Raw genomic sequence first — 18,023 nt, forward strand, 5'->3', positions numbered from 1 at the left:
CTTGTTAAATCCACTTCAATCAGTGTAGATGAAGGGAACTGACAACTGAGACATGGATTGTGTATGTGTGGCATTCAGAGGGTGAATGGGCAAGACAAAATATTTATGTATTTTATTCATTCAATATTTATGTAAAATATTCATGTAAGAGCCTTTGAACGGGGTATGGTAGTAGGTACCAGGCGTACCGATTTATGTCAAGAACTTCAACACTGCAGTTAAGAAAGTATTTACAAAAATAAACTGAAGTAAAATATGAATAAATAAAAGAAAAAAAAGAAGAAAAAACAACAACTAATAATTAAGGAGCAAAATAACAGTGGAGAAGCAATATACAATGGGTACCGGTACAGAGTGAATGTGAGGGGGCACCCGTTAGTCGAGGTAATTGAGGAAATATGTACATGTAGGTAGAGGTAAAGTGACTATGCATGGATAATAAACAGCGTACAAAAATGGATGTCAGGAAGCTTGGCCTCAGTGAATGTACTGGGCTGCACGCACTACTCTCTGTAGTGCCTTGCGGTCGGAGGCCGAGTCGTTGCCAAACCGGGCGGTGATGCAACCAATCAGGACGCTCTCGGTGGTGCAGCTGTAGAACCTTTTGAGGATCTGAGGACCCATGACAAATCTTTTTAGTCTCCTGAGAGGGAATAGGGGTTGTCGTGCCCTCTTCACGACTATCTTGGTGTGTTTGGACCATGATAGTTTTTTGGTGATGTGGAGACCAAGGAACTTTTCCTGTATTCCACAATTATCCTTTATCTTGATCACATTGGGGGAGAGGTTGTTCTCCTGGCACCACACTGTCAGGTCTCTGACCTCCTCCCTATAGGCTGTCTCATTGTTGTCAGTGATCCTTGAGATATTTCTACAACTTGATTGGAGTCCACCTGTGGTAAATTCAATTGATTGAACATGATTTGGAAAGGCACACACCTGTCTTTTTAAGGTCCCACAGTTGACAGTTCATGGCAGAGCAAAAACCAAGCCATGAGGTTGAACAAACTGACCGTAGAGCTCCGAGACACGATTGTGTCGAGGCACAGATCTGGGGAACGGTACCAAAACATTTCTGCAGCATTGAAGGTCCCCAAGAACACAGTGGCCTCCATCATTCTTGAATGGAAGAAGTTTGGAACCACCAAGACTCTTCCTAGAGCTGGCCGGCCCCGCCAAACTGAGCAATCGGGGGAGAAGGGCCTTGGTCAGGGAGGTGACCAAGAACCCTATGGTCACTCTGAAAGAGCTCCAGAGTTCATCTGTGGAGAGGGGAGAACCTTCCAGAAGGACACCCATCTCTGCAGCACTCCACCAATCAGGCCTTTATGGTAGTATGGCCAGACGGAAGCCACTCCTCAGTAAAAGGCACATGACAGCCCGCTTGGACTCTCAGACAATGAGAAACAAGATTCTCTGGTCTGATGAAACCAAGATTGAACTCTTTGGCTTGAATGCCAAGCGTCACGTCTGGAGAGAACCTGGCACCATCCCCATGGTGAAGCATGGTGGTGGCATGGTGGTGCTGTGGGGACTCGGAGACTAGTCAGGATCGAGGGAAAGATGAACAAAGCAAAGTACAGAGAGATCCTTGATGAAAACCTGCCCCAGAGTGCTTAGAACCTCAGCCTGGGGTGAAGGTTCACCTTCCAACTGGACAATGACCCTAAGCACACAGCCAAGACAATGCAGGAGTGGCTAGGGGGACAAGTTTCTGAATGTCCTTAAGTGGCCCAGCCAGAGCCCGGACTTGAACCCGATCGAACATCTCAGGAGAGACCTGAAAATAGCTGTGCAGCAACACTCCCCATCCAACCTGACAAAGCTTGAGAGGATCTGTAGAGGAGAATGGGAGAAACTCCCCAAATACAGGTGTGCCAAGCTTGTAGCGTTATACCCAAGAAGATTTGAGGTTATAATCGATAACAAAGGTGCTTCAACAAATTACTAATTAAAGGGTCTTAATACTTATGTAAATGTCATATTTGTAGTTTTTTTTATACATTTGCTAAAATATAATAAAACAGTTTTTGCTTTATCATTATGGGGTATTGTGTGTAGATTGATGAGGGGAAAAAACTATTTAATACATTTTCTAATAAGACTAACGTAACAAAATGTGGAAAAAATCAAGGCGTCTGAATACTTTATTAATGCACTGTGTGTGTGTGTGTGTGTGTGTGTGTGTGTGTGTGTGTGTGTGTGTGTGTGTGCTGTCATTCTCTCACCGTGCCACCTGGTTGATGACAGGAGCAAAGTTGGTGGGCCCGTAGAGCTGAACAGTTCGGAGACTCTGGAAGTAGGCCTCCAACACTCCCTCGATACCCACACAGTTTGGGTTCTCACTGTTGGAGTTCTGTGGGAAACCATGTACAAGAGAGACGGAGAGAGGGAGAGAGAAAGCTCAGATGCATCAAATACTAATGCATCGGAGAGAAAAAAAGAAAAATAATAAAGTGTTTGTGAAGTCAACATCCATTTTTCCTCCAAGAGTTGCTAAGTATTTTATTTTCACATTGTCAGGGTAAATAAATCAAGACATGAGAACAAAAATAATCCATCAAACAATCTGACTGTTCCCAAAAGTACATTTATTGAGGACCAGCAACAGAATTGATTAATTCTGTTACATTTTGGTTGGCAGACCAGTTCTGAGCGCAGTGGTCACACAATCTTTAATTGTGACATACACAGACACTGTTTTAATGGTGGAGGTTCGTGAAACATTATCTGTCTCCTGTCTGTACAGTCAGTGTCAAAACTCTTCCGGTAAGAACACCCATTGGGTTATTAAAGCCACTTCCTATATAGCACACGTGCAATACCAGTCAAAAGTTTGGACACACCTACTCATTCAAGGGCTTTCTTTATTTTTACTATTTTCTACATTGTAGAATAATAGTGAAGACATCAAAACTATGAAATAACACATATGGAATCATGTTGTAACCCAAACAGTGTTAAACTAATCAAAATATATTTTATATTTGAGATTCTTCAAAGTAGCCACCCTTTGCCTTGATGACAGCTCTGCACATTCTTGGCATTCTCTCAACCAGCTTCATGAGGTGGTCACCTGTAAATGCATTTCAATTACCAGGTGTACCTTGTTAAAAGTTAATTTGTGGAATTTCTTTCCTTTTTAATGTGTTTGAGCCAACCAGTTCTGTTGTGACAAGATAGGGGTGGTATACAGAATATTGCCCTATTTCGTAAAAGACCAAGTCCATATTATGGCAAGAACAGCTCAAATAAGCAAAGAGAAATGACAGTCCATCATTACTTTAAGACATGAAGGTCAGTCAATCTGGAAATTGTCAAGAACTTTGAAAGTTTCTTCAAGTGCAGTTGCAAAAACCATCAAGAGCTATGATGTACCTAGCTCTCATTCGGGAAAGGAAGACCCAGAGTTACATCTGCTGCAGAGGATAAGTTAATTAGAGTTAACTGCACCTCAGATTGCAGCCCAAATAAATGCTTCACAGAGTTCAAATAGCATACACATTTCAACATCAACTGCTCAGAGACTCTGTCAATCAGGCCTTCATGGTCGATTTGCTGAAAATAAACCCCTTCTAAAGGACACCAATAAGAAGAAGAGACTTTCTTGGGACAAGAAACACGAGCAATGGACATTAGACTGTTGGGAATCTGTTCATTGGTCTCATGAGTCAACATTTGAGATTTATGGTTCCAAGAACCATGTCTTCCAACCACAGAGTAGGTGAATGGATGATCTCCGCATGTGTGGTTCCCAAGGTGAACCATGGAGGAGGAGTTGTGATGGTGTGGGGGTGCTTTGCTGGGGACACTGTCTGTGATTTATTTAGAATTCAAGGCACACTTAACCAGCATGGTTACCACAGCATTCTGCAGCGATATGCCATCCCATCTGGCTTGGGCTTAGTGGGAATATAATTTGTTTTTCAACAGGACAATGACCCAACACACCTCCAGCCTGTGTAAGGGTTATTTGACCAAGAAGGAGAGTGATGGAGAGCTGCATCAGATGACCTGGGCTCCAAAATCACCTGACCTCAACCCAATTGAGATGGGTTGGGATGAGTTGGACCGCAGAGTGAAGGAAAAGCAGCCAACAAGTGCTTAGCATATGTGGGAACTCCTTCAAGACTGTTGGTATAGCATTCCTCATGAAGCTGGTTGAGAGAATGCCAAGAGTGTGCACAGCTATCATCAAGACAAAGGGTGGCTACTTTGAAGAATCTCAAATATAAAATATGATTTGATTTGTTTAACTCTTTTTTGGTTACTTGTTATTTCAGAGATTTGATGTATTCACTATTATTCTACAATGTAGAATAATAAAGAAAAACCCTTGAATGAGTAGGTGTGTCCAAACTTTTGACTGGTACTGTATATCGGCACTACGTAGTTTAGGGATCGGCCGTCGCCGTCGTTTGGGGATCAGGAAAAAGCTTTTGGGATCAGGGAAAAGCATCGTTTTGACATAGGGACGATCTAGTCATGTGAATATCGCATTTCACTGCTGCAAGAGGTAACTAGCTAACTAGCTGCTGCAGTCATAGTACATTGTCAAAATATGATGTTATCAAATCAGGAAATTGATCTAGTTATAACTGATCTAAAGTTATTGAACACATTATGAATAAGTAGATAAGCCACCAGAGGGAATACCTCGATTGGACCTGCCAAACTCTCCTTTAGCTAGCTAATTAGTGTTAGCCTTTCATAATGATGCTAACATATTTAGCTAGCTAGCTACTGATGTAGGATCTTCATTTGAGCCAGTTTGCTACAGCAGGAAAATAATCCTGCAGCAACAGGAATGTGAATTATTATGTGGATTATAATATATTGACATTTTTGTAGGGGTTGATACATTTTTCGTTACAGAAAATCATGTCTGAAATTTTTAAGTGGAAATTACAATATTTAGAAGCTTTTTTAAAACTCAAATAGACTACAAGTTTGCATTTCCTGCTTGGCAGGAAAATTCTCAGCAATAAAAGAGTGATCAACTTAAGATCCTACATCTGTGGCTAAAGCTGTCTGGGTAACTTGCATGTCAGTTAAGATTTAATGAGCTTGTTCAGAATCATTCCATTTTTATCAAAGTAGCCCAATTTGTATTTACAAAAATGTAGACGTTAATGCCATAGTCACTACAATAAATCTAGCAAATCGCAAAGCCGGTATGTAGTTCTGTCCTTGAGCTGTTCTTGTCTATTGATGTTCTGTATTATGTCATGTTTTCATGTTTTGTGGACCCCAGGAAGCGTAGCTGCTGCTTTTGCAACAGCTAAATGGGGATCCTAATAAAATACCAAATAACAAAGTTAAACTCTCTCCATTGAGCAGTAGACTGTATCATGATGACATACAGATGGTTTATACCAATATTACAAGTTATTTCTCGTGTAGGCTGCTACCCTTCTCAAAATCAAATCAAGTGGGATGGAACAAATTATCCAAGTTAGCTACCACCGGCGGCATGTGATACAGCTGCCAGGTGGGACACAACTGCTGCCTAGTGAGAAGCAACTCATGTTGGCAAGCACTACTAGCCTCTTCGCTCCGGGATACCTCCTCCCACTGGGCACACCACATCATTTCAATGTGGATAATTGGGTAATATTTGGTAGCGATGTTTGTCATAACGTTGCCCTGTTGGTGAGGTTTATGACCCCCATAAATACCTTTCCCCATTTTCTCCACTCTACAGAATGGACTCTTGGAAGGCCTTTTGTTAACATAGCGGGAGTATGGTAACATCAAAAGGTTGGGAACGGAACAATTTTTCGGTAATCCAACCAGTTGAAAGTATCCGTTGGTACTTAAAGAATATTATGTCAGAACAGGTGTTGTCTAGGACATTATATCTGATGATAGGACCACATAAACTGTATCTTGGAAAGTCGACAGATTCACATGGAATTGTTGTGCAAGTAAAAATTTTAAATATGAAATTATTTGTGAAAAGATTAAATGTAATTTTAGCCTCTAAATGAGAGAATTGTTTTCATAAGTAAACTATGCTTGCTCGGTGGCCATGCCGAAATGAGACATTGGTTGAGAACTATGAAACACGCCCTCCTCTCCCCCACTACAAAAGCCCATTGAGGAAAGTCAACCTTGTGTTCCCGACGACGTGAGGACTGGTGTCCATGAGTTTAAATTGGCTAATGTCAACTTGGAGGTGATGATTGCCACGCTGGAAGGATGAATTTCGACTACACCAGCCAGAATATAGCACAAGTTTAGTATGGCAACTTGGTATGAACTTTGAACTCTTATTCACTAAAGAAGTGATACATCCTAGATTTCAAGTTATTACCAGTAGCTGTAAACGTACATGGCCTAGGAAAGGACAGCCAATACAACGTATCCATTTCACCACAGAAACATTCTTCAAAGGACAGGGCGATTTCTGCTGGGCAAACCAGCCTTCCATCTTCGACCAATCTATCGAAGCGCAGCTCAGAGTAAATATATTTCTTGCATTTTCCGTTTCTGAATGGGCGGTTACTTAGAATGCATAAGAATCTGTATTTATGATAGCATAGCTTCTCAAGGTCCGATAGAGATCCAATCCTTTTGTTCCTCAGTCTTCCCGTTATTTCATTCAAAAGCCAACCCTCTTTCCTTTTTTAACCATCAGTCATATTGGTTTCGTCCGCTAGGGATGTTTTCTTTTATGACATAATTAGTAATCAATGTCTGATCCATCCTGTGTACATGTAATTCTGTGTGATTATTTAGGTATTTAGTAAATAAATAAATAAACCAAATTTTGTATTGCTGATTCAACTTGTCAGCCAGGGTTCATGAAGATAACCAAGAATTGTACGATGTTCAGATGAGACTGAATAAGATGATGATTAATAATTGACTGCTATTGAAATAAAAGATGGCGAGATCTTTAAGAGTTTATTCGGAAGACAACAGCTCTAGAAACATTCTTCCTTGTTGCCCCGACTCCTAGTTAATTACATTTACATGATTAGCTTAATCAGGTAATATTAATTACAGAGAATTGATTTGATAAAATAGCATGTCATATATAATTTAATCCAGGGTAAAGACACGACACGTTGATCAATGAGACTACAACCTACAGTATATTCACTCACTCAAAAAGACAGTGAAAAGTTAGTTAGATTTCCAATGCGTTATCACTATGCTTTCAACCATCTAAAAGCACAACCAAATGCCAATAGAAAAACAATGTCTGATTTTTGGTTTAGTTGTCACCCAAATGTCTATCCCTGAGCTTTCAACCATTTAAAAGCACCCCAAGTTGAAATGGGAATACAATGTCAAATATTTTGCTTATTTATACAAAATATGAATGTGCTATCACTGTACTGTACTTCATTTAATAGCAGAATGAAATGACCTGGATTGCAGTTGAGATTACAATATAAATACATGGTGTAAGTGATCAATGTTGTTGAATAGTCTGCACAGATTATTAAAGCAATTGTGAAGATCTCCACATACCAGCGACAACCTATAGATGTTATTTTGAACATGCATTTATTTCATTTCATTTCATATAAGCAGGGATAGTGAACGTGTCTGAAAGATTTTGGGTCATTATATATGAGCTGGGGATGAATGACTTTGGTGAATCCGCATCGAATGAATTGTTCTGCTCATTTATGAACTGAGCGAGAGCGAAGGACAGTATGTGAAGGTCCATCCGATTAATTGTTCTGTTCCTTTTATGAACAGAAGTTAAGGACCTTTGGTGAAACTAGTGATAGTGAAAGTGTATGTGCCGGCGTAAATGTGAACATATGATTGTTTGAATGAGTGTGTCTTTAAGTGGTTTAGAAATGATCAGCACTGTGCATTGCGAAAGCTATGTGTTGTTTTCTATAGTGATATACAGTGTATAAAAGTGTGTATTCTTATTTTACATTCATGTAGTTCTGTTCTTTAGTTGTTATTTTGTATCATGTCATGTTTTACGTTTTGTTCGGAACCTAGGAAGAGAAGCTGCTGTCTTAGCAGCAGCTAATGGGGATCCTAATAAAATACTGAATACTAAGAAGAAATGTATACAGTCGTGGCCAAATATATTGGCACCAAAGTATTTGGTCTCCAAAAATCATTATTTTACTGTTAAAATTACAGAACCTTTTTTTTTAAAATTCAGATCTTAATATATCATTACAATCAGAAAGTAAACAGAAATGGCAATGACAAAATGATTGATACCCTAGACTTAATATTTGGTAGCACAGCCTTTAGTCAAAATAACTGCAATCAAGCGCTTGAGCTTCCTGCACCTCTGTACTGGCAGATTGGCCCAATCCCCTTGTGCAAACTGCTCCAGTTCTCCCAGATTTGAAGGGTGCCTTCTCCCAACTGCTGTTTTCAGATCAAGTTTTCAATGGGATTCAATGCTGGCCAATTCAGAACAGTCCAGCGTTTAGTCTTGAACCATTCCTGGGGTCTTTTTGAAGTGTGTTTGGGGTCATTGTCCTGCTGGAAGACCCATGACCTTTGACGGAGACCCAGCTTTCTGACACCGGGTCCGACGTTTGTGCTCCAAAATGCCTTGGTAGTTGAAACTGTGAAAACTTTCTCCACCATTAAGATAATCCTTCGCTGCAATCTTCCATCCAGTTTTTGGTGAAAACGGGAACATCAACATCTCTGGAGATGGACTTGTAACCTTGAGATTGTCCATGCTTGGCTACAATCTTGTGTCTGACCTCAGATAATTATCTAGTTGTCTTTCTTTTCGCCATGCTCATTGCAGTACACACAGTGACACAAAACAGGAGAATGAGTCCTTTTCTTTATTCAAACTGGTTGAATGAGTGATTTTTATATTGCAGGCTTCTACAACTCACCACAATTGAGTTCAATTCAAAAGTAAAGGAGAATCACCTGCTTGAAATCTTATTATTTCTAACTATTTCTAGAAGGTGCCAGTAATATTGTCTGGGCCATTTTAGGAATACTTTGCGGAATAAGCTAACATTTAGTAAATTCATCAGATTTGGGGTTTTTGTTCAACTGCAAACCAAAGACACACATATATTTTTTCATTTCAAAATGTTTCTGGAAGAAATGGTGCATTTTTTTGTGCAAGGGTGTGGATATTTTTGGCAACGACTGTAGTTACAGTAACCCCAAAATGTGGCTATGGATGTGTTAGGCCTACTCATTTTGTCACGACTTCTCCCGAAGTCGAAGCCTCTCCTTGTTCGGGCGGTGCTCGGCGGTCGACGTCACCGGTCTTCTAGCCATCATTGATACATTTTTCATTTTCCATTAGTTTTGTCTTGTCTTCCTACTCACCTGGTTTCAATCCCATTCATTACCTGTTGTGTATTTAACCCTCTGTTTCCCCTCATGTCTTTGTCAGAGATTGTTTGTTATTCAGTGTTGTGTTGTATTGGTGCGCGACGGGTCCTTGTACCCACTTTGTTTATTGTTACATTAGGTGTTTGGAGTATGTTTCGTTTATTGTTATTAAATACCTTGATTACACTCAGTTTGATTCTCCTGCGCCTGACTTCCCTGCCACCTATGCACACGACTCTGACACATTTTGAGGTTGAATGATACATTCGTTTGTAAAATAGCCTTAACTTGAGGCTATTTACTGCATTACAAAAGTAATATTGAATTGTGTTTAGTTGACAACACAACCAAATATCAACATTTAAAAGAAAAACTATGTATTGCTTGGATAGTTTCATCTGAGCCACTGGATTAGTCTGTCCTTAATTCTAGTTTGTCTACAATTGAATAACTGATATGATTTTTGGTTGAGATGGAGAAATGAATCCAACATACAGCTGTATCAATTAATAATTTGTAGACAAAACTAGAATTAAAGTTAGTGGCAAAGATTGAACTATCCAAGAAGAAGATCCTTCTAATGATGATATTTGGTTGCGTTGCCAACATCATTAAATATCATTACATTTGAGCTGGAAACCCTAGGAGCTGGAAACCAGAGCTGTTTCCAGAGCTGGAAACCCTAGGCCTATTTTATTGTCAATTTTTAGTAGAATTCTGGGTTGGAACAATAACCGTTGATGACTTTGCAAATGCTACTTAAGCCTAAACAGCACCATTGATTATATAGTATACGAGTGATAAAGTATGGTCACATTTAATTTGCTCTGTTAAACCTACCCTTTGGAATGTCTTTGACATCAACAGTTAATCTATATCGTTTTTTTAAGTGGAGATCCTCTCAACAATCATTCTCACGATAGCACATTGGTAACAGTCAATGACAAATATCATAGCAGGGCTGGGCTTGGGCTGGGCTTGGTTAAAACCCTGGATAGGAGACCAACAGGATAGCTGTGGACAGATCAATTCTCCTGTAGGAGGTGCTGCCCAGCAGATAGATATTTTTTTCTAATAGTGGATATAACGTTGAAGATCTGGCATTGTTTTAAAGGTATAAATTCAACATATTTTATGCAAGGTTTGAGAGAAGTAAGCTTTTTGTGCGTATGGAACATTTCTGGGATCTTTGATTTCAGCTCCTGAAACATGGGACCAACACTTCACATGTAGCGTTTATGTTTTTGTTCAGTATATATTTCAGTAAAGTTATAGTTCATTTCACATTACTTTTGGATTCTAATCATATTACGAATCATATTATAATGCTCCCATAAATGTCATGCTGATGTTCATGTTCATGTCATTGTCACACAAAAAAATATTCTAATGCAATTGCTAGTAGAATAACGACAACGTTACAATGCAAATGTCATGGTTACATTTTTTTTAAATGTCATTTTGGAACTAAACCTCCTTTGCACTGAAGTGCTTTGTAACACCTTTTGCTTAGTTGTTTCGGTGTGCTGGCCCTCAACATCAGTTCTGTAATCAAATTATTCCCATAGTACGCTTCTGCAGGCGTGGAGGAATCATTGTCTCGTTTGAAGAGGCTATGCTGTCTGCATTTTCAATCTCTCGCTTGCTTCTCAAAAGTGGTTTGCGCTGTGTCAACTGCATGCGCAAGTAGCCTGGCTAGCTACTGTCCCATTGAGAAGATTCAGACAAATTACACGACAGACTCGATCCTCTCAATCCGTATATGAAGTGAGACACATTTGCAGAAATACTAAAAGTGAGAAAAAAAATTATAGTTCCGAAACGTTTTCCATGTTCTAGTATCGAAAAAGTACAGACGTTTTGGTATGCCGTCCAACACTAGTATTTTCCCACGTTGAAACAACTTTTATTCAACCAGTTTGTGTGCAGTGGGCTGTCTCCAGGAGCAAGAATCTCAATGCACTGCTTGTCATTACGTTAGCTAATTGGCATGTCATGGTGACATCCAGATGGTAAGCAAAATGTATATAAATGTATTTTACAAGTTTTAACTAGTGTAATGCTGCTGTTGTTGCCAGCTAGCAAGCGTAAACTAGCTGGCTGGAAAGGGCTCATCAGACGACTGACTAAACCGAATCCATTCGTCTCCACTCGACTCTCAGCAACATTTGGCACCAGTAATTTTTGGCACCAGCTATACGGCGTGTCCGTACGGCGTGTCCGTATAGCCGCTCCAGTAATTGACATTGGTTTATTGTATTATAAACAGAGGGCATCCGTATAGGAAAAATTAACAACATTGGGGAATCAGCAGGTAGAGACTATGTATCCCCGATGTCTGCAAAGGAGAGTTTTACAATGCATTTCCTCTGATGAATTACAGACAGAGGCCCTGTTAGTAAAAGGTCCCTATGTTATGTCTCAGCTATGTAAGAACATTGTGAATTTCCAGTAGTCACAACATAGGGTGGCAGGTAGCCTAGTGGTTAGAGTGTTGGACTAGTAAGTGAAAGGTTGCAAGATCAAATCCCCGAGCTGACAAGGTTCTGCCCCTGAACAAGGCAGTTAACCCACTGTTCCTAGGCCGTCATTGAAAATAAGAATTTGTTATTAACTGACTATAGTCTTTGTAAGTCTGTGTGCTTTCTGGGTTGGAGCTAAAGCCTGTATCAGACAATAAAGAGCATCACTGCTAAAGAGTTGAAAAGACATGTCACTACAAGTGAATGGCATTCAGCCAACATAAAAGACAGTATGAATCTGCTTCAACCCCTGTCCAGACAGGAGAAGAGAGTGTTCTTCAGGCAATATTCTTTATTAAAGTTCCTACAAAAAAACAAGTGAACAGCAGTCTGACCTTTCTCCTTCTCTCTGAAGAGAAATGTAATTGAAAGGAGGAAGCAATCACCTTAAAAGAAGTGAACTCGTCTGCAAAAGATGAGAGACCTGACTGCATGACCAATCCATTTGTTGAAGCAGTTTGTAGTTCCCACAGACAGAGCCGTAGCAAAGTACAATAAACTTTTCTTTGATACTTTGATTAAATAAGAAGGGAGATACTCACCGCTCATCTAAAATATCTTACAGTTGCGGGCACTAAAGTTAGGTTGTGTTGCGGTATTGGCAGATGCACAATGCATGTGCAACATGATGCTCCGCCACCTCGACATGACAGTTTGTCTAAAAACTGAAGCATAACTAGCCACGAAGACAACACTGGCACAATGTTGTGAAATATTTGTGATTGATATATTGGCTTAATTTTTGTATTTTTTATTATAAACTTTCGATTCCAGGTAGAACCTTTGTCTTGTTTGAGGGTACATCGTTGGGTGAAAAAAAGTGCTCTACCTGGAACCAAAAAGGGTTATTCTGCAGGAACAGCAAAATAACCTTTATGACATTTTTTTCTCAAAGAGTAAGAGTTCATATCAAAGGTGAATGAGATTCCACAACCAATACACTTGACAACGTTAAAGGAAAGGTTTTCAACCGAGAGGTACGTTTTCAGGTTGTTAAGACACAGGACTGTTTCGCTAGCACAAACTGGAATATAAACCAGGATTCATATTATAACATTCAGGAGTTTACAACATCAGTCACCGGCTTCATTAATAAGTGCATTGACGTAGTCGTTCCCACAGTGACAGAAGGTGCAGTTGAAGTCGGATGTTTACCATTAGGCTGGATATATTACAACTAATTTTTAAACCACTATACAAATTTCTTGTTAACAAACTATAGTTTTGGCATGTCGGTTAAGACATCTACTTTGTGCATGACATAAGTTATTTTTCCAACAATTGTTTACAGACAGATTATTTCACTTATAATTCACTGTATCACAATTTCAGTGGGTCAGAAGTTTACATATACTAAATTGACTGTGCCTTTAAACAGCTTGGAAAATTCCAGAAAATGATGTCATGGCTTCGGATAGGCTAATTGACATCCTTTGAGTCAATTGGTTCATCCTTGGAATTTCCAAACGCCTGAAGGTACCACTTTTATCTGTACAAACAATAGTATGCAAGTATAAACACCATGGGACCACGCAGCTGTCATACCGCTCAGGAAGGAGACATGTTCTATCTCCTAGAGATGAACGTACTTTGGTGTGAAAAGTGCAAATCAATCCCAGAACAACAGCAAAGGGCCTTGTGAAGAAGCAGGAGGAAACAGGTACAAAAATATCAATATCCACAGTAAAACGAGTCCTATATCAACATAACCTGAAAGGCCGCTCAGCAAGGAAGAAGCGACATTGCGACGTCCCCCATAGACTAGCTTGCCTGCCCCGGTCTGCTAACTGCTAGCTTGCCTGCCCCGGTCTGCTAACTGCTAGCCCCTACTAACTGCTTGCTTGCTAACCCCGTCTGCTAACTGCTAGCTTGTTTAGCCCCGGCCTACTAACTGTTAGTGCGTTAGCATCGGCCTGCTAACTGTCTGAATCACCGTGTCCCCGGTCAGCCCAGCCACTCACTGTACCCATATGTTCACTTGGCTACGCATGCCTCTCTCTAATATCAATATGCTGTGTCCATTACTGTCCTGGTTAGTGATTACTGTCTTATTTCACTGTAGAGCCTAAAGCCCTGCTCAATATACCCTAACCAACCATGTTGTTCCACCTCCTACATATGCGATGACATCACCTGGTGTAAACATCTCTAGAGACTATATTGTTATGGGTGTAAGATGGCACAGTGATGCCATCTGTTGGTAAATGTTCATTACTGCAACTCTTGTGTTTTCAAATCAAATCAAATCAAATTTTATTTGTCACATACACATGGTTAGCAGATGTTAATGCGAGTGTAGCGAAATGCTTGTGCTTCTAGTTCCGACAATGCAGTAATAACCAACAAGTAATCTAACGAACAATTCCAAAACTACTGTCTTATACACAATGTAAGGGGATAAAGAATATGTACATAAGGACATATGAATGAGTGATGGTACAGAGCAGCATAGGCAAGATACAGTAGATGGTATCGAGTACAGTATATACATATGAGATGAGTATGTAAACAAAGTGGCATAGTTAAAGTGGCTAGTGATACATGTATTACATAAGGATGCAGTCGATGATATAGAGTACAGTATATACGTATGCATATGAGATGAATAATGTAGGGTAAGTAACATTATATAAGGTAGCATTGTTTAAAGTGGCTAGTGATATATTTACATCATTTCCCATCAATTCCCATTATTAAAGTGGCTGGAGTTGAGTCAGTGTCAGTGTCAGTGTGTTGGCAGCAGCCACTCAATGTTAGTGGTGGCTGTTTAACAGTCTGATGGCCTTGAGATAGAAGCTGTTTTTCAGTCTCTCGGTCCCAGCTTTGATGCACCTGTACTGACCTCGCCTTCTGGATGATAGCGGGGTGAACAGGCAGTGGCTCGGGTGGTTGATGTCCTTGATGATCTTTATGGCCTTCCTGTAACATCGGGTGGTGTAGGTGTCCTGGAGGGCAGGTAGTTTGCCCCGGTGATGCGTTGTGCAGACCTCACTACCCTCTGGAGAGCCTTACGGTTGTGGGTGGAGCAGTTGCCGTACCATGCGGTGATACAGCCCGCCAGGATGCTCTCGATTGTGCATCTGTAGAAGTTTGTGAGTGCTTTTGGTGACAAGCCGAATTTCTTCAGCCTCCTGAGGTTGAAGAGGCGCTGCTGCGCCTTCTTCACAATGCTGTCTGTGTGAGTGGACCAATTCAGTTTGTCTGTGATGTGTATTCCGAGGAACTTAAAACTTGCTACCCTCTCCACTACTGTTCCATCGATGTGGATAGGGGGGTGTTCCCTCTGCTGTTTCCTGAAGTCCACAATCATCTCCTTAGTTTTGTTGACGTTGAGTGTGAGGTTATTTTCCTGACACCACACTCCGAGGGCCCTCACCTCCTCCCTGTAGGCTGTCTCATCGTTATTGGTAATCAAGCCTACCACTGTTATGTCGTCCGCAAACTTGATGATTGAGTTGGAGGCGTGCGTGGCCACGCAGTCGTGGGTGAACAGGGAGTACAGGAGAGGGCTCAGAACGCACCCTTGTGGGGCCCCAGTGTTGAGGATCAGCGGGGAGGAGATGTTGTTGCCTACCCTCACCACCTGGGGGCGGCCCGTCAGGAAGTCCAGTATCCAGTTGCACAGGGCGGGGTCGAGACCCAGGGTCTCGAGCTTGATAACGAGCTTGGAGGGTACTATGGTGTTGAATGCCGAGCTGTAGTCGATGAACAGCATTCTCACATAGGTATTCCTCTTGTCCAGATGGGTTAGGGCAGTGTGCAGTGTGGTTGAGATTGCATCGTCTGTGGACCTATTTGGGCGGTAAGCAAATTGGAGTGGGTCTAGGGTGTCAGGTAGGGTGGAGGTGATATGGTCCTTGACTAGTCTCTCAAAGCACTTCATCATGACGGAGTGAGTGCTACGGGGCGGTAGTCGTTTAGCTCAGTTACCTTAGCTTTCTTGGGAACAGGAACAATGGTGGCCCTCTTGAAGCATGTGGGAACAGCAGACTGGTATAGGGATTGATTGAATATGTCCGTAAACACACCGGCCAGCTGGTCTGCGCATGCTCTGAGGGCGCGGCTGGGGATGCCGTCTGGGCCTGCAGCCTTGCGAGGGTTAACACGTTTAAATGTCTTACTCACCTCGGCTGCAGTGAAGGAGAGACCGTATGTTTTCGTTGCAGGCCGTGTCAGTGGCACTGTATTGTCCTCAAAGCGGGCAAAAAGTTATTTAGTCTGCCTGGGAGCAAGACATCCTGGTCCGTGACTGGGCTGGATTTCTTCCTGTAGTCCGTGATTGACTGTAGACCCTGCCACATACCTCTTGCGTCTGAGCCGTTGAATTGAGATTCTACTTTGTCTCTATACTGACGCTTAGCTTGTTTGATAGCCTTGCGGAGGGAATAGCTGCACTGTTTGTATTCGGTCATGTTACCAGACACCTTGCCCTGATTAAAAGCAGCTTTTCCGAAAGGGGGGCGGGGCAGGGCCTTATATGCGTCGCGGAAGTTAGAGTAACAATGATCCAAGGTCTTTCCACCCCTGGTTGCGCAATCGATATGCTGATAAAATTTAGGGAGTCTTGTTTTCAGATTAGCCTTGTTAAAATCCCCAGCTACAATGAATGCAGCCTCCGGATAAATGGTTTCCAGTTTGCAGAGAGTTAAATAAAGTTTGTTCAGAGCCATCGATGTGTCTGCTTGGGGGGATATATACGGCTGTGATTATAATCGAAGAGAATTCTCTTGGTAGATAATGCGGTCTACATTTGATTGTGAGGAATTCTAAATCTGGTGAACAGAAGGATTTGAGTTCCTGTATGTTTCTTTCATCACACCATGTCACGTTAGCCATAAGGCATACGCCCCCGCCCCTCTTCTTACCAGAAAGATGTTTGTCTCTGTCGGCGCGATGCGTGGAGAAACCTGTTGGCTGCACCGCCTCGGATAGCATCTCTCCAGTGAGCCATGTTTCCGTGAAGCAAAGAACGTTACAGTCTCTGATGTCCCTCTGGAATGCTACCCTTGCTCGGATTTCATCAACCTTGTTGTCAAGAGACTGGACATTGGCAAGAAGAATGCTAGGGAGTGGTGCACGGTGTGCCCGTCTCCGGACTCTGACCAGAAGACCGCCTCGTTTCCCTCTTTTTCGGAGGTCGTTTTTTTGGGTCGCTGCATGGAATCCACTCCGTTGTCCTGTTTGTAAGGCAGAACACAGGATCCGCGTCGCGAAAAACATATTCTTGGTCGTACTGATGGTGAGTTGACGCTGATCTTATATTCAGTAGTTCTTCTCGACTGTATGTAATGAAACCTAAGATGACCTGGGGTACTAATGTAAGAAATAACACGTAAAAAAAACAAAAAACTGCATGGTTTCCTAGGAACGCGAAGCGAGGCGGCCATCTCTGTCGGCGCCGGAAGCGGTGCTTGAGATACCCGGATGTGTTGTCATGTACTGAACAAGACTGGTTACTCGCATCAATGCCTCTGTCTCATCATTTAACATTAAAACATATATCTCTCTCATCATTACTCAATGCCTAGGTTTACCTTTGTCTGTTCACTATGCCTTGAATCTATGCTATCGTGCCCAGAAACCTGCTACTTTTACTCTCTGTTCCGAACGTGCTAGACGGCCAGTTCGTATAGCATTTAGCCGTACCCTTATCCTACTTCTCTTCTGTTCCTCTGGTGATGTAGAGGTTATTCCAGGTCCTGCAGTGCCTAGCTCCACTCCCACTCCCCAGCTGCTCTCATTTATTGACTTCGGTAACCATAAAAGCCTTGGTTTCATGCATGTTAACATTACAAGCCTACTCCCTAAGTTTGTTTTACTCACTGCTTTAGCACACTCTGCCAACCTGGATGTCTTAGACATGTCTGAATCCTGGCTTAGGAAAACCACCAAAAACCCTGAAATCTCCATTGCTAACTATAACATTTTCCGCCAAGAGAGAACTGCCAAATGGTGCGGTGTTGCAATCCACTGCAAAGATAGTAATACAGAACTCTGCAGGCTATCAAAGTCTGTACCCAAAGAATACGAGCTTCTACTTCCAGAAACAAGTCTCTCACTGTTGCCGCTTGCTATAGACCTACCTCTGCCCCCAGCTGTGCCCTCGATACCATATTTGAATTGATTTCCCCCATATATCTTCTGAGCTTGTGCTACTGGGTGACCTAAACTGGGACATGCTTAACTCCCCGGCCATCC

The 18,023-nt window shown here is 41.6% G+C and overlaps 1 protein-coding gene across 1 annotated transcript in view; it reads right to left on the bottom strand.

The window, feature by feature from the left end:
- Window positions 1-18,023, bottom strand: part of LOC112267566 (copine-9) — a 193,635-nt gene that overhangs the window by 7,111 nt on the left and 168,501 nt on the right. The window contains exon 17 of the mRNA XM_042305298.1: window positions 2,229-2,356. Within this exon, the coding sequence (XP_042161232.1) occupies window positions 2,229-2,356 (128 nt within the window). The remainder of the gene's footprint in view (window positions 1-2,228; window positions 2,357-18,023) is intronic.

Source organism: Oncorhynchus tshawytscha, linkage group LG02 (genome assembly GCF_018296145.1).
Source record: "Oncorhynchus tshawytscha isolate Ot180627B linkage group LG02, Otsh_v2.0, whole genome shotgun sequence".
NCBI lineage: Eukaryota > Metazoa > Chordata > Actinopteri > Salmoniformes > Salmonidae > Oncorhynchus > Oncorhynchus tshawytscha.